Source organism: Leopardus geoffroyi, chromosome C3 (genome assembly GCF_018350155.1).
Source record: "Leopardus geoffroyi isolate Oge1 chromosome C3, O.geoffroyi_Oge1_pat1.0, whole genome shotgun sequence".
Lineage (NCBI taxonomy): Eukaryota > Metazoa > Chordata > Mammalia > Carnivora > Felidae > Leopardus > Leopardus geoffroyi.
In genome coordinates, this window is record NC_059338.1 from 67,492,171 (window position 1) to 67,518,786 (window position 26,616).

General features: G+C 59.8%; 1 protein-coding gene across 3 annotated transcripts; it reads right to left on the reverse strand.

The window, feature by feature from the left end:
- Window positions 1-26,616, reverse strand: EPHX1 (epoxide hydrolase 1). 3 transcript variants are annotated; one of them, XM_045453274.1, is made up of 9 exons: window positions 26,485-26,616; window positions 14,738-14,925; window positions 12,521-12,701; window positions 6,546-6,773; window positions 5,945-6,074; window positions 5,334-5,539; window positions 3,987-4,095; window positions 841-957; window positions 1-396 (listed from the first exon to the last, which is right to left on the reverse strand). In XM_045453274.1, exons 2-9 carry the CDS (start codon window positions 14,918-14,920, stop codon window positions 195-197), a joined length of 1,356 nt encoding a protein of 451 aa, XP_045309230.1. In that variant the 5' UTR covers window positions 14,921-14,925; window positions 26,485-26,616; the 3' UTR covers window positions 1-194. The 3 variants fall into 3 exon arrangements, with proteins under 3 accessions (XP_045309230.1, XP_045309232.1, XP_045309231.1); XM_045453276.1 differs by lacking the exon at window positions 26,485-26,616 and adding an exon at window positions 24,626-24,897; XM_045453275.1 differs by lacking the exon at window positions 26,485-26,616 and adding an exon at window positions 20,350-20,546.

Sequence of the window (26,616 nt, forward strand, 5' to 3'; positions counted from 1 at the left end):
TGAGGACTAAAATCATTTATCGGCATCCACCTGCATGTGGGAGGGTGCGTGCAGCGCGCGGGGCTCAGGACGGGCAGGGGAGGGGGCGGGGGGGGGGGATACACCTTCGCCAAGAGAAGACGGGGCGGGGGGCCGCACTGGGAGGCGGCGGCTGACGGGAGGGAGACTCGGCCCCGGGGGCTACCCCCGCGGCATCAGGGCAGCTCGAGCAGCCCCACGAACTTGCGGATGTCCTGGGCCAGCAGCTCCGGCTCCTCGAGGGCAGCAAAGTGGCCCCCGCGGGGCATGTAGGAGTAGGACACGAGCCTCGGGTACTTGCCCTTCACCCACTTCTCCGGTACGTGCATCAGCTCACACGGGAAGGCAGCCAGGCCGGTGGGCACCAACACCTTGACCCTGGAAGGGACAGAGATCCCCTGAGAGGCGACGTTGCATCCTGGTCCCCTTCTGTCCCCACCGCGGGGGCTCAGGGACGGGGCGGAGGGGACAGGAGGTCAGAGCCAGGGTTGTGACCGCGCCCTCAACTCCAACCCACCCAGGGCCTTTCTGGAAGGGCTGGCCAGGCTGGGGAACAGGGCCAGGTGGGACGGGTGTCCCCTGTCCCTTCGCTGCCACCTGAGGGTCTCCGTGTGAGGTTCCAAGGGGCCCTGGAAGCAGGGGTGGCACAGTGGGCCGGCCCCGCGTTCCCTTCCTGAGCTAACTCTAGACGTGCGAGATTTCTCCCAGCACCTCCGGCCCACCCACAAACTCGTTCTCACGCTGGGCGTCTGCCCCCGGGTTCAAGGCCGGCTTGTCTTGCGGCTCCCTGCCCTGGAGGCCTCTGGGCTGGGCCAGGCTTACCGATCCCGCTTGAAGAGCTGCCCCCTGTTCTCCTTGTAGAAGCGCTGGGAGGAGGTGATGGCGCCAGTTGTCCAGTAGAGCATGACGTTGGTCAGCAGGTCGTCCAGGGAGAACTTTCTGCGGAAGCAGAACCAGACGGCCGCTGAGCCCCGGGTGCACCAGAGGGCAGCCTTCGGGCCCGCCTGCTTTCCCCCCTCAGACCTCACTGCGACCGGGGCACAGGCAGGCTCCGCCCAGGGTCACCAGCCACCGTGACCGCAGGTGACGCGGCATGCGGACCGTGCATGAAGCAGGTTCTGCTGGCCCTCACGGCCGCCCGCACCCCCGACCATCCCCAGAGCGGTCCTGGGCAGGAAACAGCAGGTGAGGACAACCGAACCCAGGGGCTTTGGGCTGGTCACCACCGGGTGCCCGGAGGTGGCTGCCCACCTCTGGCCCTCGTGGACCATCCCCAGGTGGGCTCGCCCCTGCCGGGGCCTGGGCAGGACGGGGTTTCCAGGCAGCGTTTGGAGCCCCTGGACGTGCCTGGCATTACCCACAAGCTTCCCGCCAAGTGAGTCACCCTAGGAGTCGTGGGGCCCTGTGCAGACCCCCCCACCTCCCAACACACACACACTCAGGCTGGGACTGCTGAGCAGGGGGACCCACCCAGGCTGCGGGGCTCCACCCTTGGGGAGGAAAGAGCCATTTGGTCCTCTTGACCCTAGAAACCCCACATCCACTGCGCACAGACCCGCCAGCTTCCCACCCTGTCCCCTCTCATTCCCACAACGCTCTGCCAGTGTCCTCGGCCACCCAGACCCACCTGCTGGTCCGCAGACCCCAGGGGACTCCAGCTCTGGGGACGGGTCCCAACCCTCGGTGTGTCCCGATGGCCACGTGCCACCCACAGCCCCCACCCCGCCAGCCTCCCTGAGGGAACCCAAGTCCGCACAGAGCTCCCCTTGGGCCTTCCCTGCTCCATTCCAGTCCTGGGGGCTTAGGAGATCTAAGCCTCCTTGTCGGGGGGCCCGATCCCTCCATCCGCCTCCAAGTCTCCCTCCCCTGCCCACGGTCTGCTGTCCGATGCCACCCAGGCCTGCCTTCTGCCTCCCCTCCCCTCGCCGCCCCCGCCCCAGCCCTCCCCCATGCCTCGGCACCCCCCCCCCCCCCCCCACGCTGCAACTCTCCATCCACACTCGCCCTTCTCACTACGTTCTGTCTTCCCGGACCTCCCTCCGTCCCCCTCCCGCAGCCAGTAAGCCAGGGGTCCCCCCAGCACCCCCCGATGCTGCCCCACCTGCCCTGATGCCAACCGCTAATTTCCCCGAGCACAGAGAGGGTCATTTCCTCCCATTGGACCCCTCCCCAGGCTCAGATGTCAGTCCCGTTCCCCAGTGGGCACCCGGCACCCAGCACGTCCGGGACAGAAGTGTGCTCTGTGCCCAGCCCCTCTCGGACACACGCGCACGTGCACACTTTGAGGCACCCCTCCTCTGCCTCCCCTGCCACCTCCCTCACACCAACCCCACGACGCCCTGGCTGTCCCCCTCTGGGGGGGAGGCCCCGCAGTGTCACTGCGCCTGCCCAGCTCTCCGCCTCCAGGGAAGTGACCTTAGTTGAACCGAAGCCAATCTGCCGAATTTACTTGTTTGTGTCGGCTCTTTGGAGGCGGTCGGCCAAGTATGTTTTTATCCTCGGCACCACGTTTTAAGGAACGTTCGATTCACCCCTGCCCTGCTCCCCACCGGTGCGGCTTGAGACAGTGACGGGGGAAGGGAGAGCATTAACATTAATATGAAAATACGAAGGATTTGGGAGAAAAGAGGCTTCTCCGGAATGAAGAACACGTTCATCAGGCATCTTCATTTCCACATTCTTAGCCTCCAGCAACAGCGGCCCGGAGCGGGAACAGAGACGAGGGAACCTCCAAATGGAGAGCGGTCGATGGGAACCGAATGGTTAGAATCAACTCTCAAACCCTGTGAACTGGGCTTTCAGCTAGGTGGCTAAGGGCTCCCGTATTCCCTCGGCTCCGGTCCCGGCTTGGAAACTACCACCACACCCGTCTCTGGCCTACCGCAGTCAGTGACCTTTCTAGAACACAGAGCTGATGGCGCCTGCCCCCTGCTCCAGGCTCTGGTGCCCCCGGCGGCCAGGCGGCAGCTACAGTGGGTGGTCAGCCTGGGGGGGGGGCGGTCTGGTGGGGCCCCTCACCTGGCTGCAGGTACTGTTGGGCAAGGAACAGGGCCAGCCCTGCCTAAGAGCTCCTGGTGGAGGCCCATCCCCCTGGGGTCCTCTCCAACGTGGGGTAGGGAACAGACCCCAGGGTGAGGGCTGTGCATGGGTTCATGGCCCGGCCCCTGCGTCCCTGCCCGAGGCCTCCGCCGAGCCAGCCTTTCCAGGAGCACCTGGTGTTTTCTCTTCGCCTAAATTCCCTTCTTCCACCCTGTCCGCCGGCAAACTCCTACTCATCCCTCAAAGCCCAAATCCAGTAGATTCTCCCAGTCATTTCCGCCCCGCCCCTCAGACAAGGCAAAGCCTCCTTTCTCTGGACGGTCTCTTAGAGCTCATCCGTCCACTACAGATTTGTCGATTGCGTGCCCGGCATGGCCTAGACACGGTCTCCGCGCCCGAGGAGGGAGCCAGCCCCCTCTCCCTCTGCTCCCACACCGGCACGGAGTCTGGCACTCTGCATGCCCCCGAAGTAACGAAGACAGGGACGGATGCTGCAGAAGCCGGGTCAAGGCTGGCCGGGTAGCAGAGGCTGCAGCCTCTGAAGCTTCCCCAGTCTTTCTGAGGCAGCGTCCAGGGTTGCCTTCCCCGGGGCACACGGTCAGGTGGCCATGATGCCAGGCTCTCCTGGGTTCAGAGCAGGGGGACCCTGGGTGATCGCTGCCCTCTGGACCCCCTGATCCCGGGGGACGGGGGTGCTATTTAGCAAATGGAGCATAGACATTCTCAAGGGCTCGACCCTGGTCTTGACCCCTCCGCGGCGAGGCCCGGGGCCAGTCGCCAGACCTCTGTCCGCTTCCTCATCCGGAGGACCTGAGGTGAGGGTCTGAGGAGCATCCGGCAGTGAGTGGAAGGTGCTGGCCGTCGGCCAGAGGGACGCTGGCTGCCGGGACGCGGGCCCATGGCTGGCGGGGCGGGGGTGGGGGGCTCACCTCTCCAGGCCCCCGTCCTCCAGCTCTTGGAACTCAGAATCGGTCCAGGTCGAAAACTTCTCCAGGATGTAGGCAGCCAGGCCCGCGGGAGAGTCGTTCAGAGCGCAGCCTGGCAAGGGGAGAGGCAGGGAGTGACACAGGCCTGGGACCCGCGAGCTGGCTGTCAGGACACGGGGTGCTGCGGGCCCCACAGGGCAGTGCCCAGGTCAGAGCACGGCTCTGCCCTAACTCTTGGGGTGCTCTGCACCCCGTCTACTTAACCCTTGGCCTTGGAATCCTGATCTGAGTAAAAGGGGGACACCCTCACGGCTTCCTGGGAGCCCACCCACTACGTGGGCAGCGTCCTGTGTTTGGGGAGGTCCACAAGCGAGATCTGTATGAATGCTGTTTTTTAAAAGGTGGGGTCTTGGGGGCACCCAGTCGGCTCATTTGGTGGAGCGTGCGACTCTGGATTTCAGGGTCACGAGCTGGAGCCCCTTTTGGGTGTAGAGATTACTTGCATACATAAATAGACCCGGGGCGCCTGGGTGGCTCAGCTGGTCAAGCGTCAGACTCTTGATCTTAGCCCGGGTCATGATCTCAGGGTTTGTGAGTTTGAGCCCCGCCTCAGGCTCTGTGCGAACACCGCGGAGCCGGCTTGGGATTCGCTCTCTCTCCCTCTTTCGCTCTCTGCCCCTCCCCTCTCAAAAATAAACATTAAAATAAATGAATAAACTAACTAAAAAAAAAAAAAAAAAAAAGGTGGGGTTGGGGCGCCTGGGTGGCTCAGTCGGTTAAGCGTCCGACTTGACTTCTCAGGTCATGATCGCGTGGTTTGCGAGTTCAAGCCCCACATCAGGCTGTGTGCTGATGGTGCAGAGCCTGCTTAGGAATCTGTCTCCCCCTCTCTCTGCCCTTCCCCTGCTCACTCTCTCTCACGATAAATAAACATTTAAAAAGAAAAGGTGGGGCTTTTGGTTTATACGCTCTGATCAGTGAAAAGTAAGAAGCAGCCTAAACGTCCAAAATAGGGGATCCGTTACAAATCGACACGACCCCCTCCACCCCCCACGGTCCTGGGGCTGCCGGGCCCCCAGGCTTCCTGCTCCATTCAGGCTCATAGAGTCTGGGGGTCAGGGGTCAAAGCCAGTGCACACGGCATCAGCTCAAGCTGTCGTCTGGGACAACTGACCTCAACTGACCTCAGCGGAGACATGCAGCCTAAGAAAGAGCTCAGGTCCCCCCCAGGAGGTGTGCATCCCTGGAGCGCGGCTTCTGGGGCGGGTGAGCACCCCCCCCAACAGCGCCCGGCTGGATGGAAGGGGCGTGAACCCCGCCCTGGCCGCCGTGTCTGGAGCGCGGGCTCACCCACGGTGTCGGGCTTGGTGCTCTGGATGTGCATGTAGCCGCTCTCCCGCAGCAGTTTGTTGAAAATCTTCTCCTTGAAGGGCAACATCAGCTCCATATCCCTCTGGGTGAAACCGAAGAGCCTCGGGCAATGCTGAACCAGGAAGAGCGTCAGGATGCGGCCATTAAAAATGAAAGTCATGTTCAAGTGCAGGCCTTTCACATGGCTGTGAGGGCAGAGAGCGGGCGCCGGTGAGGCTGGTGTCAGGGCCAGGGCAAGCCAGGGTGGGGGGAGGCCGGCAGGAGGAGGGAGGCGTTGTGGGGGGGGGCGGGAATACAGAGTTTCCAGAAAGTTCTGGCTTCTCCCAGGCCACCAGAAGGGTCCACTCTGACGTTCCCCTCCTCTATCTGTCCCTCTCTGCCTGGGCACCTGGCCCAGCGTGACCAACCCCGTGTGATACCGAACGGAGAGGATCCACACCAAAGAGCTCCGGGCGCGGCTGGGTGACAGGGGACCCTCCGTGCTCTCCCCCTGGGCCCACAGACACCCCGCCCGGTGGCCCCCCGCAGGCAGATCCCGCCGTCCCCGCGCACACGGCGACCTCGCGGGGGCTGTGCACACGCACACTCACCTGGGCACCATCTGGGCCATTTGGGTGCAGATCAGGGCCCCCCAGTCCCCGCCCTGAATATAGAACTCCCGGAAGCCCAGCCGCAGCATCAGCTTGTAAAAGATCCTGGCGGTGGCCACTGAATTCAAGCCTGGTTGGGAGGGAAGGAGAACAGAGTCACAGGAAGTCACTCGTGGGGTCCTCTTGGGCTCCTGTGAAATTCCTCACACCCCTCTTGCCCCCCACTGGGGTGACAGCAGCTCACAGGAGGGGAGGAGGCGTCCCGGGCCCCAACGGTGGTGGCGAGGCCGAGGCCAGTGCCCCGCAGGGAGCGAGCCTGGTGTCCGCGTGGCAGGGAGGGACAGCGAGGGGACAGCCAAGCAGCGAGGGCGCGATGGGCTCAGGCCAGCCACCAGTGTGCTCCTGTGGGGCTCGGTCAGCCTCGCTGGCCCGGGACAGCCCGGGGCCCAGATGCGGGGAGCTCCCGAGGGCACGGGAGTCGGGGCCCTGGGGCCAGGGTCGGTCACCACCGCCCCTCGCCCGCCTCAGAGCCCGAGAGGGTGTGCTGGCTCCCCGCCTGGCGGGCAGGCCTGGTCCACGCCGCCCCCCGCAGCCCCCGTACCCTTTTTGGAGGCTGCCTCCGAGAAGGCGTAGCCAGGAATGGAAGGGCAGATGACTTCGAACACGTGCTCCTCGCTCAGGCCGTGGTTCGCGGGGTCAGTCAGGAGGGGGATGATCTTATAAAACTCGTAGAAGGAGCCGGGCCAGCCGTGTACCATCAGCAGGGGCTTGGGGGTGCGGCCGGGCGGCAGCTGGGGCGGCTTCACATGGACGAAGTGGATGTCCAGCCCTGGGGAGACGAGCACAGTCAGGCCGGCGGGCATCGGAGATATTGTCTGTCTTTATTTTTTAAAGTTTATTTATTTTCGAGAGGCAGAGGCAGCGTGCGAGCCTGGGAGGGGCAGGGAGGGAGGGAGACACAGAATCCGAACCCGGTTCCAGGCTCCTAGCTGTTAGCACAGAGCCTGACGCGGGGCTCGAACTCACGGACTGCGAGATCATGACCTGAGCTGAAGTCGGATGCTTAACCGACTGAGCCACCCAGACGCCCCAAGATTTTATTTTTGTAAGTCATCTCTATGTGTCTCCCTCTCTCTGCCTCTCTCCTGCTCACACTCTTTCTTAAAATGAATAGATGATCTTAAAAGAAAAAGTTAAGGGGTGCCTGGATGTTCAAAAACCCAGAGGCGAGAGCTATTAAAGGGCTGTTCCCTTCCTGGAAACCGCCTGACCCCGGGACCACCTCGGGGTTCCCCAGGACGTCACAGCACAGAAACACCGTAAGCGCCACAAGGTGGGGTGACTCCCGGCACTGAGTCGTCCGGACAGCGGCCTGCGGTGGCTGCAACCAGGTGCCGTCAGCCTCGTCCCCGCGCTGGTCGCCTGGCCCGGGCCCAGCGAGCCTTCGAGAGTCTTCCCCTGGCTCCCCGGCCCGGGTGGTCCCAGAGGGCCTCCCTCCTCTCCATTGCCTGCCGTCCTTGACCCTCACGCCCCGAACTTTCCGGGGTCCTCTCTGCCCCTACCCCTGGGCTCCAGCCTCTGTGCCGGCTTCCCTGTTCTGCAAGGAGGCCTGGGCCTCCCTCGGGGGGTGAGGCAGGGCCTCCAGAGACAGCGGCATTGCTGATCACAGGGAGGCCGAGGTTCAGGGCCCTCGTCCCTTCACCTCCAGCCTCTGTCCCGGCGGGCGCTGGGCCAGGACACCCCCCTCCAGGCCCCTTGCCACCCGCCAGGCCCGGGCCCAGCTCTGCTCCCGGGTTCTGAGCCCGCAGCCTGGGTCTGGGGTGCCTGGGGCTCCACGGACCTACCGGGAAACAAGGAGGGCTTCCTCTTTGATTTTTAATGTCTGTCTTCATTTTTTTTTTTTAAAGTTCATTTATTTATTTTTGAGAGATAGCACGTGTGAGCAGGGGAGAGACAGGGAGAGGGAGAGAGAGAATCCCAAGCAGGTTCTGCGTCGTCAGCACAGAGCCCGACTCGGGGCTCGAACCCACAAACCGTGAGATCGTGACTTAGAGTTGAACACTCAACCCACTGAGCCGCCCAGGCACCCCTTCGCTTTTAAAATTCAAACATTTAGGGGCGCTGGGGCGGCTCAGTCAGTTAAGCGTCCGACTTCGGCTCAGGTCATGATCTTGCGGTCTGTGGGCTCGAGCCCCACGTCCGGCTCTGCGCTGACAGCTCGGAGCCTGGAGCCTGCTTTGGATTCTGGGTCTCCCTCTCTCTTTGTCCCTCCCCTGCTCGTGCTCTGTCTCTCTCTAAACTAAAATAAACATAAAAAGCAAGAAAATAAAATTTAAATATTTAAAATTCAAAAAGGATACAAGGGAACAGTGAACAGTCAGCCTTGGCCTCGGCCCTTCCCCCAGCCACCAGTCCCCTCCCGGGGGACAGCTTCCAAGGACCGCCGTGCGCACGCCAGCACGGGCGCGAATGAGTGGGTGTTCCCTAACTTTACACTCAGATGAAAAGGTGACAATCTGAATTCGAAATAACTGCACGCCGTGCAGTGTGTTCCAAAGGAGGTAAGGTCTCCTATGAATAGGAGTGCATTCTTTTTTTTTTCTTTAAAAAAAAAAATTTTTTTTTTTAACGTTTATTTATTTTTGAGACAGAGAGAGACAGAGCATGAACGGGGGAGGGTCAGAGAGAGGGATACACAGAATCGGAAACAGGCTCCAGGCTCTGAGCTGTCAGCACAGAGCCTGACGCGGGGCCTGAACTCACGGACCCTGAGATCCTGACCTGAGCCGAAGTCGGCCACTTAACCGACTGAGCCACCCAGGCGCTCCCGAATAGGAGTGCATTCAGCAACGCGGAAGGACCCCGGGAAATGTTGCCAAGTGGAAAACCACGTTCCAAAATAGAATGTACGTAGGGTTTTATTTTTGCTCAAGGCAAGTTAGGATCTGTGAGCCTTTTGTAAAAAGTCTGCACTGTCACAGCCCAGAGGAGCCTAGGGAGACATGGAAACAAAGCGTAATGGGGTGTCCGGGACGGGGTCCCGGGACAGAAATACAACATTAGGTGAAGACTGAGGAAATCTGAGCCATATCCCATTGTCTGTGGACACTGTATTTTTCAGTCTTTATTTTATTATTATTATTTTTTAATGTTTATTTATTTTTGAGAGACAGAGGGACAGAGCATGAGCGGGGAGGGGCAGAGAGAGAGGGAGACGCAGAATCCCAAGCAGGCTCCAGGCTCTGAGCTGTCAGCACAGAGCCCAGCGCGGGGCTCGAACCCACAGACCGTGAGATCATGACCTGAGCCGAAGCTGGACACCCAACCGACTGAGCCACCCAGGTGCCCCAAAACCATAGAATTTTAAAAATAAAGATGTTTTTGAGGCACCTGGGTGGCTCAGTCAGTTGAGCATCCGACTTCGGCTCAGGTTATGATCTCGCGGTCTGTGAGTTCGAGCCCCGCGTCGGGCTTTGTGCTGACAGCCCAGAGCCTGGAGCCTGCTTCGGATTCTGTGTCTCCCTCTCTCTCTGCCCCTCCCCCCCCAAAATAAATTAACATAAAAATTTTTTTAAAAAGTAAAGATGTTTTTAACACTAAGGGAATCTGAATAAAGTATGGACTTTAGTGGAGGTATTAACATATCAGTACTGGTTCATTCCCTGTAACAAATGTACCAGACTAAGGTTAACGGTAAGGGGAAACTGGGAGTGGGTACAGGGGAACTTCCCGTATCGTCCTCACTATTTTTCTGTAAATTTGAAATTGTTCCAAGGAGCGCCTGGGGGGCTCAGTCAGCTGAGTGTCTGACTCTTGATTTTGGCTCAGGTCGTGATCTCACGGTTCATGGGTTAGAGCTCCACGTCAGGCTCCCCACGGAGTGTGGAGCCTGCTTGGGATTCTCTCTCTTCCTCTCTCTCTGCCCCTCCCCTGCTTGCTCTCTCCTTCTCTCAACATAAGTAAATAAGCATTCTAAATCAATCAATCAATTAATCAATCAATCGTTCTGGGGTTAAAATAAGTGTTTCCAACAGATGAACGGAACAGAATCACAATAAACCTGGGCATATGCAGTCAACTAAGCTTTGACAAGGGAGCCAAGAACACTCGATGGAGAGGAGATGGTCTCTTCAGTAAATGGCGCTGAGATAATTGGATGGTCACATGGAAAATAATGAGACTGGACCCCTACCTCACACCACTCACAAAGATGAACTTGAAAATGGATCAAAGACTTAAATGTAAGACCTGAAACCATGAAACTTCCAGAAGGAAACAGACACAGAGCTCTCTGACGTGGGTCTTGATGACAGTTTCTTGGAGGCTACATCCAATTAAAAGGCTTCTGCACAGCAAAGAAAACCATCAACAAAGCGAAAAGACCATCTGGGGAACGGGAGAAACTAATTGCAGACCATACATTTGATAAGGCATTGGTATCCAATATACATAAAGAACTCCTAACAACCCAATAGTAGAAAAACAAATAACTCAATTAAAACAATGGGCAAAGGACCTGAATAGACATTTCTCCAAAGAAGACACACAACAACCAATAGACACATGAAAAGATGCTCACCATCACTCATCATCAGGGACATGCAAATTAAAACCACAATGAGATACCACTTCATACCTGTCGAATGGCCATGATCAAAAAAGGGGCACCCCTGCTCTCTCTCAAAATAAATAAATAAGCTTTTTTTTAAAGTGCCCCTCTCCCTCACTCACAGGTTCCCTCTCTCTCTAAAAATAAGGATGATGATGATGATAATGCACCCCCGTTCACTGCAGCGTTATTTACAGTAGTCGAGACAAGGAAGCCACCTAAGTATCCATCAGTAGATGAACAGATAACGAAGATGTGGTCTCTCTCTATAAATATAAATGGAATACTATTCAGCCTTTATTTATTTATTTTTTTTTCAACGTTTATTTATTTTTGGGACAGAGTGAGACAGAGCATGAACGGGGGAGGGGCAGAGAGAGAGGGAGACACAGAATCAGAAACAGGCTCCAGGCTCTGAGCCATCAGCCCAGAGCCCGACGCGGGGCTCGAACTCACAGACCGCGAGATCGTGACCTGGCTGAAGTCGGACGCTTAACCGACTGCGCCACCCAGGCGCCCCTACTATTCAGCCTTTAAAAACGAAGAAGCCTTGGGGGTGCCTGGGTGGCTCAGCGAGTTAGTGTCTGACTCTTGATTTCAGGTTCAGGTCCTGACCTTGAGTTTCATGAGTTCGAGCCCTGAGTCAGGCTCTGTGCTGACAGCATGGAGCCTGCTTGGGATTTTCTCTCCCCCTCTCAAGCAAATAAAATAAATAAATAAAGTTAAAAAAAAAATGAGGAAGCCTTACCATTTATTTTAATTTTTTTTTAAATTTTTTTTAACATTTATTTATTTTTGAGACAGAGAATGAGCATGAACAGGGGAGGGTCAGAGAAACAGGGAGACACAGAATCCGAAAGAGGCTCCAGGCTCCGAGCTGTCAGCACAGAGCCCGACGCGGGGCTCAAACCCACAGACTCTGAGATCGTGACCTGAGCTGAAGTCGGACGCCCAACCGACTGAGCCACCCAGGCGCCCCAAGGAAGCCTTACCATTTGTGACAACATGGGTGGACCTTGAAGGCACTGAGCTAAGTGAAACACGCCAGAGAGAGAAAAAAGACAAATACCGCGTGATCTCATTTATATGTGGGATCTAAAATGAAACAAAAGCCGAAATCGTAGAAAACAGAGACCAGAGGAGGGGTGGGGGCGGGGGAGCCAGAGGGAGGGGTCAGAAGGTGCACACCCCAGGTCGAGGTGAGCCCTGGGGGGGCGTCCGTCCAGCCTGGTGATGGGAGCTGGCACTGCTGTGGGTACATAGGGAGGTTCAGAGTAAGTCCTGAGAGCTCAGCAGGGGGAGAGAAGTTTGTTCTCTCCTTGTATCGTCTCTACAGGAGAAGCTGGATGTGAGCTGAACCCCCCCCACACCTCCTCTCCCCCCACCCAGGCAATCACTTCACAGCAGATGTCAATCAAACCATCATGCCCCACGCCTCACACTTACCCGCTGGCGGGCGTCAGTTACTTCTCAGCAGAACTGGGGGAAAACGCTTTTCCACCCAGGAAACTATTCCCTCACCCCAAATGATCTTGAGGTCACCTTGCCAAGACAGTTTTGGGCGGGAAGGGACCTCCCAGGTGATGCCGAGGGACAGCGGTGTCCCATAGCGGCAGGACGCCAGGTCTCGAGCCACAGACAGAGAGGGCAATCGTTCTCAGGACCTTGACCGCCGGGCTGAGCGCCCTTGAGCAGTCACGGCGTCACGGACTCCAAACCCTCACGGAGCGGCGGACCAGATTCTGCGTATCTCTGGCTTTCAAATTACTGACGTGTCTTCCTGTCTCACTCTAAAGCCCACTGGATTTGTGGGGACTCTGCATTCTTTTTGCCCCAGTGAGGTCAGCCTGTAAATACACCCCAAGGACCAGTAACTGGATCCTAAGTTGGGTCCGGGTCCCCTCCAGCAGCTACAAGGCCGCTCCTGAGACACACACCCCTCTCCCGCTGGCGTCTGGGGAACGTACCTTCGATCCTGGTCTTGAAGTGAGGGTACCTGTTGAGCATCTCCACCTGCTTCCTCCAGTCAAATTCATTCCGCCAGTAGGAGAGGATCTTCTTCAGGTAGTTGGAGTTGAAGCCATAATGGAAGCGGCTGTCCTCCAAAGGTGGGGTTAAACGGGTCCCGTCGATCCTGCGGTGTAAGTCCTGGAGCGAAATGCAGGACCCCAGGGAGAGAGGGGTGGGTGGGGCAGAGCACAGAAGGTTTGTTTCCAGAAGGCGAGCAGACCCGCAGCGGCCAGATACTGTGACCGGGGAGGCGAAGCCAAGTCCCTTGGGGAGGGTGAGGTCCCCTGGGTCCCCACAGGTGCCCTCGGGGTCGTCCGCTTTCCCCAGAAGGCACCTCGTTTCCCATGACCGCAGCTGTCCCCAAAGCTGTGTCCTTCACCCTCGACATCACCCGTATATCTCCTCTTTGTTTTTAAGTGCATCACCGCTACACGCATCTTTAACGGATCTAGGCTGACCTCTGGCGGGGACCGGCACACTTTTTTGTAAGAGGCCAGGCACTATGAACGTTCTAGGCCCTTTCCAGCTGCAGCTGGCCCACTCTGTCCTCGCAGCGTGGACGCAGCCACAGACACGGCGCGGACCAATGCACACGGCTGTGTTCCCGTAAAACTTTATTCGCAGACACTGACGTCTGAAGGCCAGGTGATTCTCACGGGTCACGAGACATTATTCTTGTTATGTCCTCAGCCATTTTAAAGATGTAAAGACTATTCTTTTTTTAAAAGCATTTTTTTTTTAATTTTTTTTTCAACGTTTATTTATTTTTGGGGGGACAGAGAGAGACAGAGCATGAACGGGGGAGGGGCAGAGAGAGAGGGAGACACAGAATCGGAAACAGGCTCCAGGCTCTGAGCCATCAGCCCAGAGCCCGACGCAGGGCTCGAACTCACGGACCGCGAGATCGTGACCTGGCTGAAGTCGGACGCTTAACCGACTGTGCCACCCAGGCGCCCCAGTAAAGACTATTCTTAACACGGGGGCTGTATAACCCGGGGGGGCAGACAGATCTGTCCCAGGGCTGTGGTTTGCGGACGTGGGTACACAGCACTGAACGATACGCCGTAACTCGGCTGGGATAAAATGACAGACCGGGAGAGAAGGAAGGTGTGAGCCTAGCAGGCGAGGCCAGGGGACCAGCCCGGGCCCCCTCGGTGTCCTCCATAGCACCCCAGGCTCCCAGATTCCGGACGTTTTAGACTCCAAGTCTAGGAACCCACGAAAGGCGTTATCCTCAGCCTGGTTTCTCTTGGGCGCAGCCCAGTTTCTGCTCTGTACTCTTTTCCTCCTCGGAAATCTCACGACTTGGGCACTTGTGAAAGCATGTACCCGCTGTTCATCTCTCAGCTACCTTTTCTCTGTGCACCTTCCTTTCTCAGCCACGGGACTAGGAGCTATTGGAGGGAGGGCCCCTCTCTTCTCCGAGCACCCAGCCCACGCCTGCACGCACACGTGCTCCGACGAGCTCAGAACGGGAGGGGACGTCCGGGTCACCCTCCTGGCCCAGCTCCCACGGCAGCACACCCCCCTGATCACATCCCAGCTGACTCCAGCGTGCGGGGTGGGGGCTGGGCTCTGGAGCTGACGGACCTGGGTTCAAATCCTGCTCATCCCTCGGTCACCTTGGGTAAAAAGCTTCAATTCCTGCACATGCAGAGGGAACGACGGTCCTGCCTCCTACGGGGACTGAATGGGGCCTCGAACAGCTGTCACAGAGCAGGCCGCGTCACCAGTGCCGGCCCTGCGGCGGCCTCTCTGGACCCCAGCATCTGATGTCACCACGGCCCTGTGTCTCACTCAGGACCCCCACCCAGGCCCTGATGACAACCTGCTCGCTTTCTCTGGCTAAACTCACCCCCAGGGTGGCAGGAGGGCGCGGAGGAGGGGAGAGCAGCTGCTGTCTGTGACCCGTGATGCCCACGCCCAGGGCCAGCTGGCACCCCCTGCCCATCACCTGGTGCTGCTGGGCTCTGGGCAGGGGAGGGAGGAGCAGAGGGGCGGGTGGGCAGAGGGGGACGAGGTGGGCACGGGTCGGGCTGGGCACGTCTCTGTAGGATCTGCCCCTGGCCGGTGTGAGAACAGCGGAGGGCACCCCACTCCCAGCCTCCCAGGGAACACAGCCAGGCGTCCCAGCCCTCCCCTCGGCTCAGCCCCGCCTGGGGAAGGGGCCTCACCTTGATCTCCTCGTCTGACGTCTCCACCTTGAAAGGGCGGATGCTCTCGTCCTCTGGGGCCGTGGGCCTCGCCCCGGGGCCCCACCACCCATCTTCCAGTGGCAGCGTTTCCTCCTTGTCCTGGGAAACAAACCAGTAGACGACGAAGGCCAGCACTGAGGCGAGGAGAATTTCCAGCCACATGATTCCTGCAGGAGCGAGGAGGGCCGGTCAGTGCAGAGAGCCCCCCCACCCCCGGCCGAGACCCCGACCCCCACCCTCCCTCCCACCCAGCCCCCGACTGCGGGAACTTGCGAAAGAAGAGTCTGAGTGTGGGAAAAACAGAAATCAGCAGGAAAACGACAAGAGCTGTGAAATTCATCCAGCGAATTGGGAAAACACCAACACAGGATGGCCTCTCGCGGCCCTGGATGCAGGGGCTGCACTTCTGAGGCCTCTTGTTTCTCTAAGGGGCCTTCTGCTCCATGCTTCTGGAAGCTTCTCTCCACCCTCGTGTGTGTGTGTGTGTGTGTGTGTGTGTGTGTGTGTGCGCGCGCGCGCGCGCGCGCGCGCGCACGCCCCCACCCCCAGGAATGCTGGGCTCCCGAGGCTCCGCCCCTGGCTTGTCTCTGGGAGGGGCCTGTCCCCAGGGTGCCCATCAGGGGCCGGGCGCACCCGGTTTGGGCCCGGCGAGTGTTGGGGGCCCGAACACGGCCACGCGGCTCAGCTGTATTTTTTTGAAAGCAGGCTCCACGCCCCTGAGATCATGCTCTGAGCGGACCCTTAACCCACTGAGCCCCCCAGGAGCCCTCAGCTTTTTTTTTTAAAACAGCTCTATCGAGGCATAATTCGCGGGCCATATAATTCGCCCACTTAGAGTATTCAATCTGGTGATTTTTTGTGTATGACAGACAGTGCGGCCATCACCCCAGCTTGACGCGGGGAGGCGGGGAGGCTGGGGAGGCCTCAGCCCTGCCACCAGGAGACTCAAGTGAGACCTTTCCCTTTAAGGAGGCGAGGGCACGTGGAGGGCACCGTCGGAACCATAGTGGCGGTCACTCCTAGAGAGAAGCTAGAAGTCAACATCTAGCAGCAGACTTTCCCACCACCTCTCTGGAGCACTGGTGGAATCTACTAGAACTGGACATTCACAAACGCGAGGACTCCGCGATTCGCCCCGAGGCGCAGACCCAGCCCGAGAGTGCGCCACACCGAGCAGCTGTAGGTGGGGAGCCCCACACCTAGAAACGTCCCTGACGCCATCCGTCCACGCAGGGGGGTCCCCAACGGTCTGCACCGAACGGGCCAGACACAAAACTGCACGTCCCGCAGACCGTTCCTAAAGGAAGGCCACTGTCAGGGCCACGGGACGGCAGCGTGGAGTTTCCTCTGGTGGTGGGGCCCGGCCCGGCACTCACCGCGATGACAGTGTGCAGGGGGCACAGGCCCGTGTGTCGCCTGGGCCAGAGACACCCGAGGAGCCAGGCTTGGGCAGGTGCGGGACACAACTCAGGGGTGCATGGGGTCACCGCTGTGGGGACACCCCGTGGGGAGCCTGGGGTGGCCGTGGTCACGGGCCTCCCGAGCCTGCACGCCGGCCCTCGACTGTGGCCTCCCCGCCCGGGTTCTGACTCTTTACTCGGCGAGATCTGAGGATTCGGAGCCTGACTCCTGCAAGGTTAACGGCTCTAAACGCAGGAGGTCAAGCCAGGCAGGTGCTTCCTGTCACCGGTAAACGGAACGTCGGCCTCGGAGTTTCACCGAAGGCGGTGTTTCTGTTAGGCTCGGGGCAAAAATACAAGCTTCAAAACCGTACGTACAACTCACTCGAGGCTTGGTCCTAAAAGCCGAAGTCAACTCTTGTAAGTTGAATGCGGTCTGGAAGGCACCAGAAGTCACTCGTTCTTTTCAGGTAAGAGATTCGGATCGGGGCCCCGGGAGGGGAAAGGCAAACTGGCTCGTGGGACCACAGGCGGGTTCGGCGGTCACCGCATGGCTGTGACCGTGAGCCCGGCCCTTTGCAGGCACAGGAGGTGGGTCACAGCCCTGTCTACACAGATGAGGAGAAGCGTGCAAATGCAGCAGTGGTTAAGTCGGCCACAAAGGCTGCACGGACGAGGGGGGAGCGGAGCTGAGGTTTTAAGGATAAACAGGAATTTATGAGGCCGAAAGACAGTGCGCCGTGTAAGCAAGGAGCCTCTAGGATCTACATCCGGGTTCGGCGAAGGTGTGGACACTTGGGACCTCTGGGGCGCACTCTTTCCATTTCTACCTGCACTGGCTGAGACGGGTCTCTGCCTCGCCTCCTTTGTACGCGGTTCCTTTTGCATGAGGAAGCCGGGGGTTTTAACTCAGAAATCGGGTTTGCCAGTCGGATGGCCCTCCTGTAAATTACAAGCCAAGACTCCGGAGCGAGGCGAGGACGGGCACTTGGGGAGGGGAGCACGGCATGGTTGTGTGAGAAAAAGGGGGCCTGGGCAAGTTCCTCAAAACTCGGCACCCTAAGCCCGGCTGCTCCGCAAACGCGCCCTCGGGTTGAGACACGGGGTGGCTGAGCCTGGCGGCTAAATTCGCCCCTTCCTTCCTCGCGATGGAATTGAATCGAGGGAATCGTTGTTGTTGTTGGCAAAGCCCAGCTAAACACTGCATTTCCTGGTGCTCCCTGCAGCTTAGCAGCGAGCTGAGGATTTAAAGGAGCGATTAGGTGCTGACAAAGAGCTGGAGGTGTATTTGGGGCGGAGCCCCCCACCCCTCCTCCCCGCTTGTGGCCCAGACAGTACCTCCGTGTGAATTAGGAAAAGACCCCATTCTTCAAAACGCTGCCAGAAAATTAACCTAATCTGCTGCTTTTGTCATAGGATGCCTCATTGCCATCTGCCAGAAAGCACTTGTGCGTAGATCTACATACATCTAGAGGATGACGTGCGTGGCATCCTCTAAGATTGTGCAGTGCACAACGTGCACAACGGTGCATGGGTCCTGCCCGTGTGTGGAAGACTGGAAAGAGCCTGGACTCGGCTGGGAAGCACGCACCTTTTGCCCTTCCCCCTTCACGCTTCCTGGGGCATAGATGTGATGCCTGGACTCTGGTAGCCATTTTGGGCCATGAGGTTTTCTTGAGGAAAGAGGTCAGCACCAGGACAATGATGGAAAATGGGTTCCTGCTAACCGCGGGACTACTTACTCCTAAACTTCCTTTGTGTGACAGTGAAACACATTTCTACATTGTTTAAGCCACTGCTGCTTTGAGTTTTCTATTATATAAACCTTAACATCATCCTCACTAACTGAAAAAAGTCGGGGGGGAAATAATATATCCAGTTCCCCGTGGACAAACTCTCAACAACAAATGCTCAGCCTTCAAAATTGTCCTTTCGGGTCTTACAGATTTTATTTTTAAGTAACCAACGTGGGGCTCGACCTCACAACCCTGGGATCCAGAGTTGCAGGCTCCACCCACTGAGCCCCCCAGGCGCCCCTCAGGCTGCTTCTCTAAGTGAGAATCAACTTCCTGACAGGTGTCAGAATGCAAAACACCAGCGGCCCCTGCCGGCACCCCCCCCAACAGCCCTGGGGGCAGGGAGGGGGGCCTCTCTCTGCAGAACATTGACCTCTGTTTACATACAATGTGGCCTCCCTGTTCTCTCGGTAGAAGGGTAAGACTGGCCACAACCCGAGGGTCCACCAGTTGGGGATGAAATGCGCTGTCACAGAACGAATCTGTGCCCCTTCGGCAGAGTGATTATTTTATGGTTGTCTTTTTTTAATTTTATTTTTTAAAGGGGAAAGACCAGAAGGGTGACGGCCTTCCTGCGGCCCCACTTCCACAGTGCGTCAGACGCCCTCTCCACACAAGACCAATTGAGCAGCTGTGGCTGGGATCCTGCTGGGTGACTTTCTAGCGGCCAAGGACCCGTGGGGGGGGGGGGGGGGTAAAAAGGACGATCTGGAAACCCACAGGCCTCCGGAAACCAGTGGGTCAACAACGAAGCTGGCTGGGGCACCAGAGAACCTGTCCAAATGGGGCCACCCTTTCCGCGAACGTGGCTCCTGCCGTCACCCCTGCACAGACAGACAGGTGCGTGTTTCCCACCAAGACCCCAGCAGCCCCCTGCCGCCTCCCCTGCTCGTGAGCATCTCCACATCCCCTCCTCGCGCGTCTGCGATCACACCGTGACCTTGTGCCCCTGAATTTGTCTCCTTCGGGGTTTCCTCGCTGTTGCGGGCACTACCCACCCCCCGAATGGCAAGCCAAGAGCCCAGGCGACGTCTTTGAAACCCCCTCCTTCGTCCCACCCCCGTGGATCCAATCAATCGGCAAGTTCCAAAGTCGATCTCAATCCACCTGCACGGCCGGTCCCCTGGAGCAGAGCAAAGGCCCTTTCCGGTCCCCTCACACGTGCTCTGCCTCCCTGTCCCCACCCCCAGCATGCCCTGCGGCCAGAGTGACTTTCTGCAGATACAAACCTGACCTTGCACATCCCTGTCCCTGCAACAGCTAGATGCTGGCTAACCCTTCAGGGCCTGTGCTCTCTGACCCGCCCACACCTCCCCTCCTTGCCCTCCTGCGGTGGGGGAGCACCCTCTCCCTTCAGCTCCTGAACCCCTGCTCATCCTTCAGATTTCAAATCCAGCATCCCTCCTCCCGGCAGCCTCCCGTGACCTAGTTCAGCTCTGTGCGCCTCCCACCCCTAGCTCGAGTCACGGTCACATCTGTTCAAGGTCCTGCGGCCATATCGCCCCCACCCTCCCACCGCACCCCGGAAGTAAGCTCCCCGAGGATAGAGGCCATGTCTTCTCTGGCTCCCCGCTGGTCCCCGGCACCTGGCACGTGTTGGATGCTCAGAAAATCTCTGCTGAATGAATGAATTTAAAAATTCTTCGAGGGGCGCCTGGGGTGGCTCAGTGGCTTGAGCGTCTCAACTCTTCATCTCAGCTCAGGTCACGATCTTGCGGTTCGTGAGTTCGATCCCCGCGTCCTCTATGCTGACGGCGCGGGGGCTGCTTGGGATTCTCTGTCTCCCTCTCTCTCTGCCTCTCCCCTGGCCACACATCCGCACCTGCCTGCGCTCTCTCTCAAAATAAATAAACCTCAAAAAATAAATCAAAATAAAAACTTTTTCACTGACAATGTTGAAAATTTCCAGAGCTCGTGCCCAGAAAGATGGCTGAATTCTCCTTGAGGAGTTATATATATCATCTACTTCTTAGACTATTCTGAGACACGGGCCGTGGGATGCAGGGAGAAGGCTGAGTAGGTGGGAGGTGGTGTTCTGGCAAATTCCCCCTGAAGGAAGACTGGAGAGCCAGGGTGCCCGGAGGCCTGCAGATATCAGGATTTGGGATCCAGAATATGAGGCTCAGACTCTGGACCTTGCTGAACACTATTGGGGAGTCCTGCCAGCCTGTCCTCAGAGACCCCCCCCCTCCCCCAGCCTCACACCCAGGCAGGTGCGAGAACCCTCAGACCAGCTAAGCCCAGCTCTGAGCTCACCTGTACGGGCCGGGGTGGGGGCCGGGCATCCCGGGCTCTTCTTCGAGAAAAGAGGCCGGGAGGGCCCAGCTCTGTGCACAGGAGGCCTCCGCCCTCTGCCCTGCTTCCTGAGGGTTTCCTGCCAGTGACTCAGACTCACATGAGAGTGAGGGCCTCGGCTCCTTCTGGGGGAGGTCTGTCTGGATGGCACACTGCGGGGCAGGGCGAGAACGGGGGAGGCGAGCCAGACAGAAAGTGGGGCGCAGGGGTGTGCGTGCCTCCCCGGGCCCCGCGCCGCCCTCCCCACACCTCTCTGGAGGAAGGCAAAGGAACATCCAGCGGAAAGGGAAAAGCAGACGGTTTCCCTTCGGAGCCAGGGCGGGCCTGCCAAGGCGGCGGAGCAGGGAGCCTCCCGCCCTCCTGCCGCCAACGCACGGCTCCCAGGGGCTCCCCGACGCCATCCCTGCGACGCCGTCCTTGCTCGCTGTTGGGTCTCGTGGCAGCTGGCCCAGCCAGAGCGGGAAAGCCTGAGGAGGGGGGGAGGGGGAGGGATGGGGGGAAGAGGAGAGAGAGGAGGGGGGGGAGGACGTCCGGACTGCACCCCCGTGCCCCCACAGCCTTTTCCCTGGAACCCCAGTGGCCAGACGAGGATGGGGACTCAAGATGGGCAAGGCGGGATGGGCCCTGCACCCCTGCCCGTGCCGAGGGCCTTGTTTGCCTCCTCCAGGCCGGGAGCCAAGCCCTGGGAGAAAGAATGGCCCAGAGCCAAGCCCCTAGGGAAGGGAAAATGCAGTTTGTGGGCAACCACAAAGCAGAATAATAGAGAAGTAAAAACAGGGTGGGGGCGGGGGGGGGGGGGATGGTGGTGCAGGCTTCCTGGTGGGGGGGGGGCCTGCTCTGGGCCGCAGTGAAGGGACATCCAGCTGCCTTGGAGGGGACGCTCCGGCGGACCCCTCGCCCCCCAACCCGACTCTCCAATTGCGCCTGCGTGGACAGACAGCCAGACAGGACTTGTGTTGCTGGTGTTACAGGGGCGTCCAGGGAGCCAGGGGTCAGCCGGCCGGTGTTTAGCCACCAACCTCTGGCCTCCAATTGTGCTCCTGCCGCTCGCCAGCCACGTGACTTCAGGCTGGTGGCCCCACTTGTCCAGGCCTTGCTGAGCTGGGGATTCAAGGAGTTACCTCGGTCAAGGGGTGGTGTCCCCACACGGGCACTCGCTAAAAAAGGTTTTTTTTTTAATATTTATTTTTGAGAAAGAGAGTGCCAGCAGGGGAGGGACAGAGGGAGAAGGAGACACAGCATCCGAAGCAGGCTCCGGGCTCTGAGCTGTCAGCACGGAGCCTGACGTGGGGCTCGAACCCACGAGCCATGAGATCATGACCTGAGCCGAAGTCGGACGCCCAACCGACTGAGCCCCCCGGGCGCCCTGGGCATTCACTTTTGCACTTAAATCCCGAGAATGTGACAGGTAGGCGAGAGAGGGGGCGGAGGCCGAGGGAACCTTCCCTGAAGACATGTGCTGCTGGGACCATGACAGGAAGCTTGGTGGTCTCTGTAGAGAAAAGAGCAGGCGGGACCCGAGGAACACGAGCCCCAAAGCCCGGGTGGCGGAAGGCAGAAAGCGAGGGGCGCCCAGCACCTGCCGCAGGGGCCTCGGTGGGAGGAGGGAGGCCACCCGGCTGGGCTAGAGGCCCCCGGCACTTCTGGGGGACCTCGGCCGGCCCGAGTCGAGCCCTCCCCAGGCTCGTCTACACAGCCTTCCACGCAGGCCCGAAGCTGAACGGTGCGAGGAGGGGCTTGGGGGCTCGTGCCCAGGGAGTCACTTGAGACTCTGTTCTGTCTCCTGGCTCAGTTTTCCATCGGTTTTAAGTGACAAGAGAAGGAGCCCGAGCGGACCACAGCTCGCCGCCTCGAGGAAAGAGTGCTGTGCTCCGTGGGGTTTCGGCACTTGGCATCTCTGAGCAGAGAAAAGACTCCGATTCCCGAGGATAAAGGTAGCGGGCCAGGTGGCGCTCCGCCAAGCACCCCGGATCTCCTTCCCAGCGCTGACCTTGCTCTGCCGCCCTCGCCCCCCAGCTCAGCCAGCCCTTGACCAATGTGCTCCGGGCTCAGGACACCTCCTCAGGGCTGTTTAACCGGAGAGCGCCACTGGCTGGGCCCTGGCTGAGGAACCTAAGCCGCCTTCCCGTCTGGACAGCAGCGAAAGGGCCTCTGTGCTTCCCGTAGGGCGGCCCCTCAGGCCCGGGGTCCCGTGTCCGGGAATGTTCTGGGCCTGGAGTTAGTTTGCTTGCGGCAAAGTCTGGGCAGCAAAAAGGAATAAAAGTCGCAGAAGCCAAAAACGACTTCTGGAACTCCATCGAAGGTCCTGGTGGACAGAACAGCCCTGCCTCTGTGGGAGGGCGGGGACTGGAGCCGGGTGAGGGGGACGAGGTCACCCTCCCACACCTGGTGGCAGGGCCCGTCAGCTCCTGCGGGGACAATGCGGCCTAGCAAGCAGGTCCTCCCACGGGCAAAAAAAACCTGGAAAGCCGGAAAGTACATCTGTTTGCCCCCCCCGACCCCCCAAAAACCTGGTAAGAGACTCAGACTTCCCCGAGCTGTGCTGGTCACTGGCCGGAATGATCCTGGCCCCGGAACCAAAGCACTTCTCTTACTTTCCAGAAGGCCCCGTCTGTCCAGTCCCGAGAAGAAGGGGAACACACGGGAGGATCACCACTCAGTGAGGCCAAGGGCGCCCGTCCCCTAGGGAAAAGCCAAGTTCCCCGGTTTCCTGCGCTCTCCCGGGCTCCGGGGGCAGGACACAGCCGGCTGAAGGCTGCCCGTGGGCCCCTGGCAGGGACAGTCCGTCTGGGCACCATGGCCTTCTGCGAGGAGGCGGGGAGAAGCCCTGGGAGGGAAGGCTCTTCGAACACCCACTAACCCCGACAAGTGAGGGCTGGTTCCTTCTGTTTTAAAGAGACTCACAAAAACGAAGCTCGGGCGAAGCCGTTCTCTTGAGCCCACTGGCTCAGAAGCCCCAAGAAGACCCCTGAACACAGTTTACCCGGCCTCCCCAAAGGCAGCAGAAACCCCTGTTCCTGACCTGACCTCCTGTTCCTCCTATGGAATCTTCTAGAACATCTCTGAGCTCCTCAGACAGAAGAGCCCTTTTGTTCCCGAAATGCAAGCACCTCCAGTGAGGCCTCAGAGGGGGAGGCTTAGCTGCAGTGGGACCGTGTCCCCAGCCACCGGACACGGACGATGGGGGGGCCACTTCAGGTCTGTGAGCCCCGCTGGGGGGAGGGGCCTCAGCTAGGCCTTCAGGAGTCAAGGAACGATGAACTAGGACCTCCCTTGGCAAGGTAAACACACCTCAGCAAAAGCAAAAACACCAGTTTGAACTTGGCTGGCTCAGCTGTGTTACGTTATATAAGCAGGGATGGGATTGCGAGGTCCTCTCCCGGGCGCCTGGGAGGATTTCCTGGAGCACCAACCACTCCTCCCTCCTCAGGGCAGCGGGTGGCTGGGTGCTCTGGGGGATCTGTGCGGGGGGAGGCCTTCTCCCTGCTGCACCCCACCTTGTCCCCATGGCACCCGGGAGCGTCTGCTCCTAAAGGGCCAGGCCCAGGCCAAGAACACCCACCGACAGTCCCCCGCTGTCCCCAGGAGGCCTGCCAGGCTGGGCAGTGACACTTCTGTATCGATCTGAAGTCCCTGCCCTCTGTCCCAGGGTTTGCCCCCCACCCTGGGGCCGGAGCCCTCACTGTCCTTGAAGCTGCCCTCAGCGGGCCTGGCACGGGCATCAAGCCCACCCTGGCCCCATCTGAACCGACCGCACTCCGCCTACAAATTTCCTTTCCTGAAGATCAGTTTGGACTTAACCACACAGTCACCACCCGCTGGAGCCACGAGGAGCCTTGCAGATAGATTGGCCCGGCCTCCTGTGTCCCTGGACCAGGCCTGGGCAGGGGACGTCTCGGCCCGGCCAGTGCATGACCCCGCTCTTCTCTCCACACCAGTTCTCTGTCCACATCGCTGTGTTCCCTCCAATCACTAGTGATGGGCTCTAGGGCCCTTGCAGAGGTGGGTTTTGAGCATGAGACCCAGGGGGGCCCCCCCCGAACCAACACGCACCTGCTTTCTGCACACCCAGCCCCGGGTGGGTATGTTCTGGGCTCCTCCCTCGGCGGTGGCAACCCGCTCACGCTTAGATCTCCCTTGTTCATTTATTTTTGAGATTTTATTTGTAAGTAACCTCCACACCCAACTCGGGGCTCGAACTCACAGCCCTGAGATCAACACTCACACGCTCTATGGACTGAGCCGGCCGGGCGCCCCCGGCCCTCGCTTCTCCCCTAAGCCCAGCTCTGTGTCATCCGCTCAAGGGTGGAGAAGTGGGGCCTGGGCCTGGGCCGGGAGCCCGGGAGGGAAGTCAAAGCTGTCGGGTGAGCGATTACCAAGCCTGTGTGCAAGCTGGGCTCTCGGATCAACGGCGGGGGCTCCCTGCGAGCTCCAGCTGGTGCCCGGACGTGAGCGGGAGGCTCCCGGGGGAGGTGCTCTGCTTCCTGCAATGGCCAGTGCTCCTTCTCGAAAGGCCCCTGCCCAAGGGCATTTGGTCACTTCTGGCAGGCACCCTGCTCCCCGAAGCCGGTCTGGCCAGAGTGCCTAAGGCACAGGGGAGCACGCGGGTCGGAGCAGACGGTGTGGAGGTTCACCTCGGCCGCCCTGCTGAGCAGTTACTGGCCGTGGAGCTCCTCCTGTTCCTGGAACTGGGGGGTCGGGGAGAGGCAGCATAGGTTCAGAAGTTCTGAGTCCTCTCGCTGTCAAGCTGGTTCAGTTTATGCAAGAGGTCATTCACACCAAAGGACACTGCTGGCAGCCAGGCCCGCCTGCACGCAGCAAACAGACCTAAAGCTCATCCATGCCAGGACTGCTCCTGCCACAGGGCCTTTGCTCCTGCTCTTCCCTCAGCCTGGTGCACTGTCACCCCCGACGGCAACCGGCCACTCCCAACTCCTCGGGGTCATTCAACCACCATCTCTCAGACGAGGCATCCCTTTCATCGGACACCCCCCTTCCCTCTTCCAGGGCTCTACACCTGACGGCACACGTACTCTACATTTTACAAGTTTATTTTATTGTCCACCTCTCCCCAGCAAACCTGGGAGCCCAGTGAGTCCACATTCCCTGCTGAGCCCCCCCACCCAGGGCAGAAGGCCCCCCTGAGCACAGTCCACGCTTCCTCAGGGAAACAAGAGTGTCCTCACATGGCCCTCCAAGTGCGGACGTTTGGGAAAAATGCTGAATAATCCCAGAACTTCTTACTAAGGCAGGCCCAGTGGGGCTCTGCCCTCCAGCCTCTACTCGCTCAGGCAACAACCTCCAGCCATCGGGGCCAGAGGCCAGTGTTACTTTCTGGAGCCCCCGAGGCCTCCTGAGAACGGTTGCTCTTGGTGATGCCGCGGAGGGGCACAGAAACAGCGTTTGCCAGTGTCCTCAGCAATTTCCCACCAGAGCTCACAAATCCGAGCAAAGGCGCTGAACGGACAGCAGGGACCCCGAATGCACAGGCCTCCCCGCCCCTCAGCCGGGGTGCTGCCCGGGCAGGGAGAGGGAAGTCTAGAAAGGAGGAGGGGTGTCTGCCCACGCGGGCGCAGGGCACATCCAGGCTTTGCGGACCCCGAGGCTTATGGCGGGGGGGAGGGGGGGGGCAGAGGGGGCGGGAGGGAGCAGGTGGAGAAAAAAGTCAAACTGGGACTGACCGCTGCTAGAGCCGCTGTCCCCACGATCCCGTCCCCTCGCCTAGGCTTCAGAAAGGGGCGGGTGCAACTCAGGGCCACACGGCGAACTGGGACCCAGGCCGGGTCCCCTCAGGTGGCTGTAGGCACCCCTTTCCCCCCGGGGGCGGGGGCAGCGGACAGCGAAGGCAAGAAAGCGCGTTCCAAACTCAAGATCCGAGCAGGGTTTAGGGGTCCAGAGACAAACACGTGCTTTTCACCGCGGGGCGCGACGCACCCTGTGAGCAGAACTCTCGGGGAGAGAGTGCGGGGTGGGGGGGGGGGGCCCGCCGCGCCCCTTCAGCCTCGGGGGCACGGAGGGGGCAGGCATGGGCGCGCCAGGCCCTCCGTCGGGTGCAGACGCGGGTCCCCGAAGCGAGAGTAAGTCACACTGCCCTCCCCCACCCCGAGCCCGCCCCCCGGCGGAACCGCGCCCCCACACCCACTCTTCCCCCCGGAACCGCGCCCCGACACCCGTCCCCCCAGCGCGCGACCCCAGTCGCCCCCCGACGCGTCCGCCCCCAGCCCGCGCCCCTTACGGTCGTCGGCTCCAGGCCCCAGGCTCTGGCGCGCGCTCGCTGGGACTGTGGCTCCGCCGCCCCGGGCGCCCCCGCGCTGATCCCGCCCAGGCTCGGCCCCGAGGGGCGGTCGGGGGCGGGGCCCATGGCCTG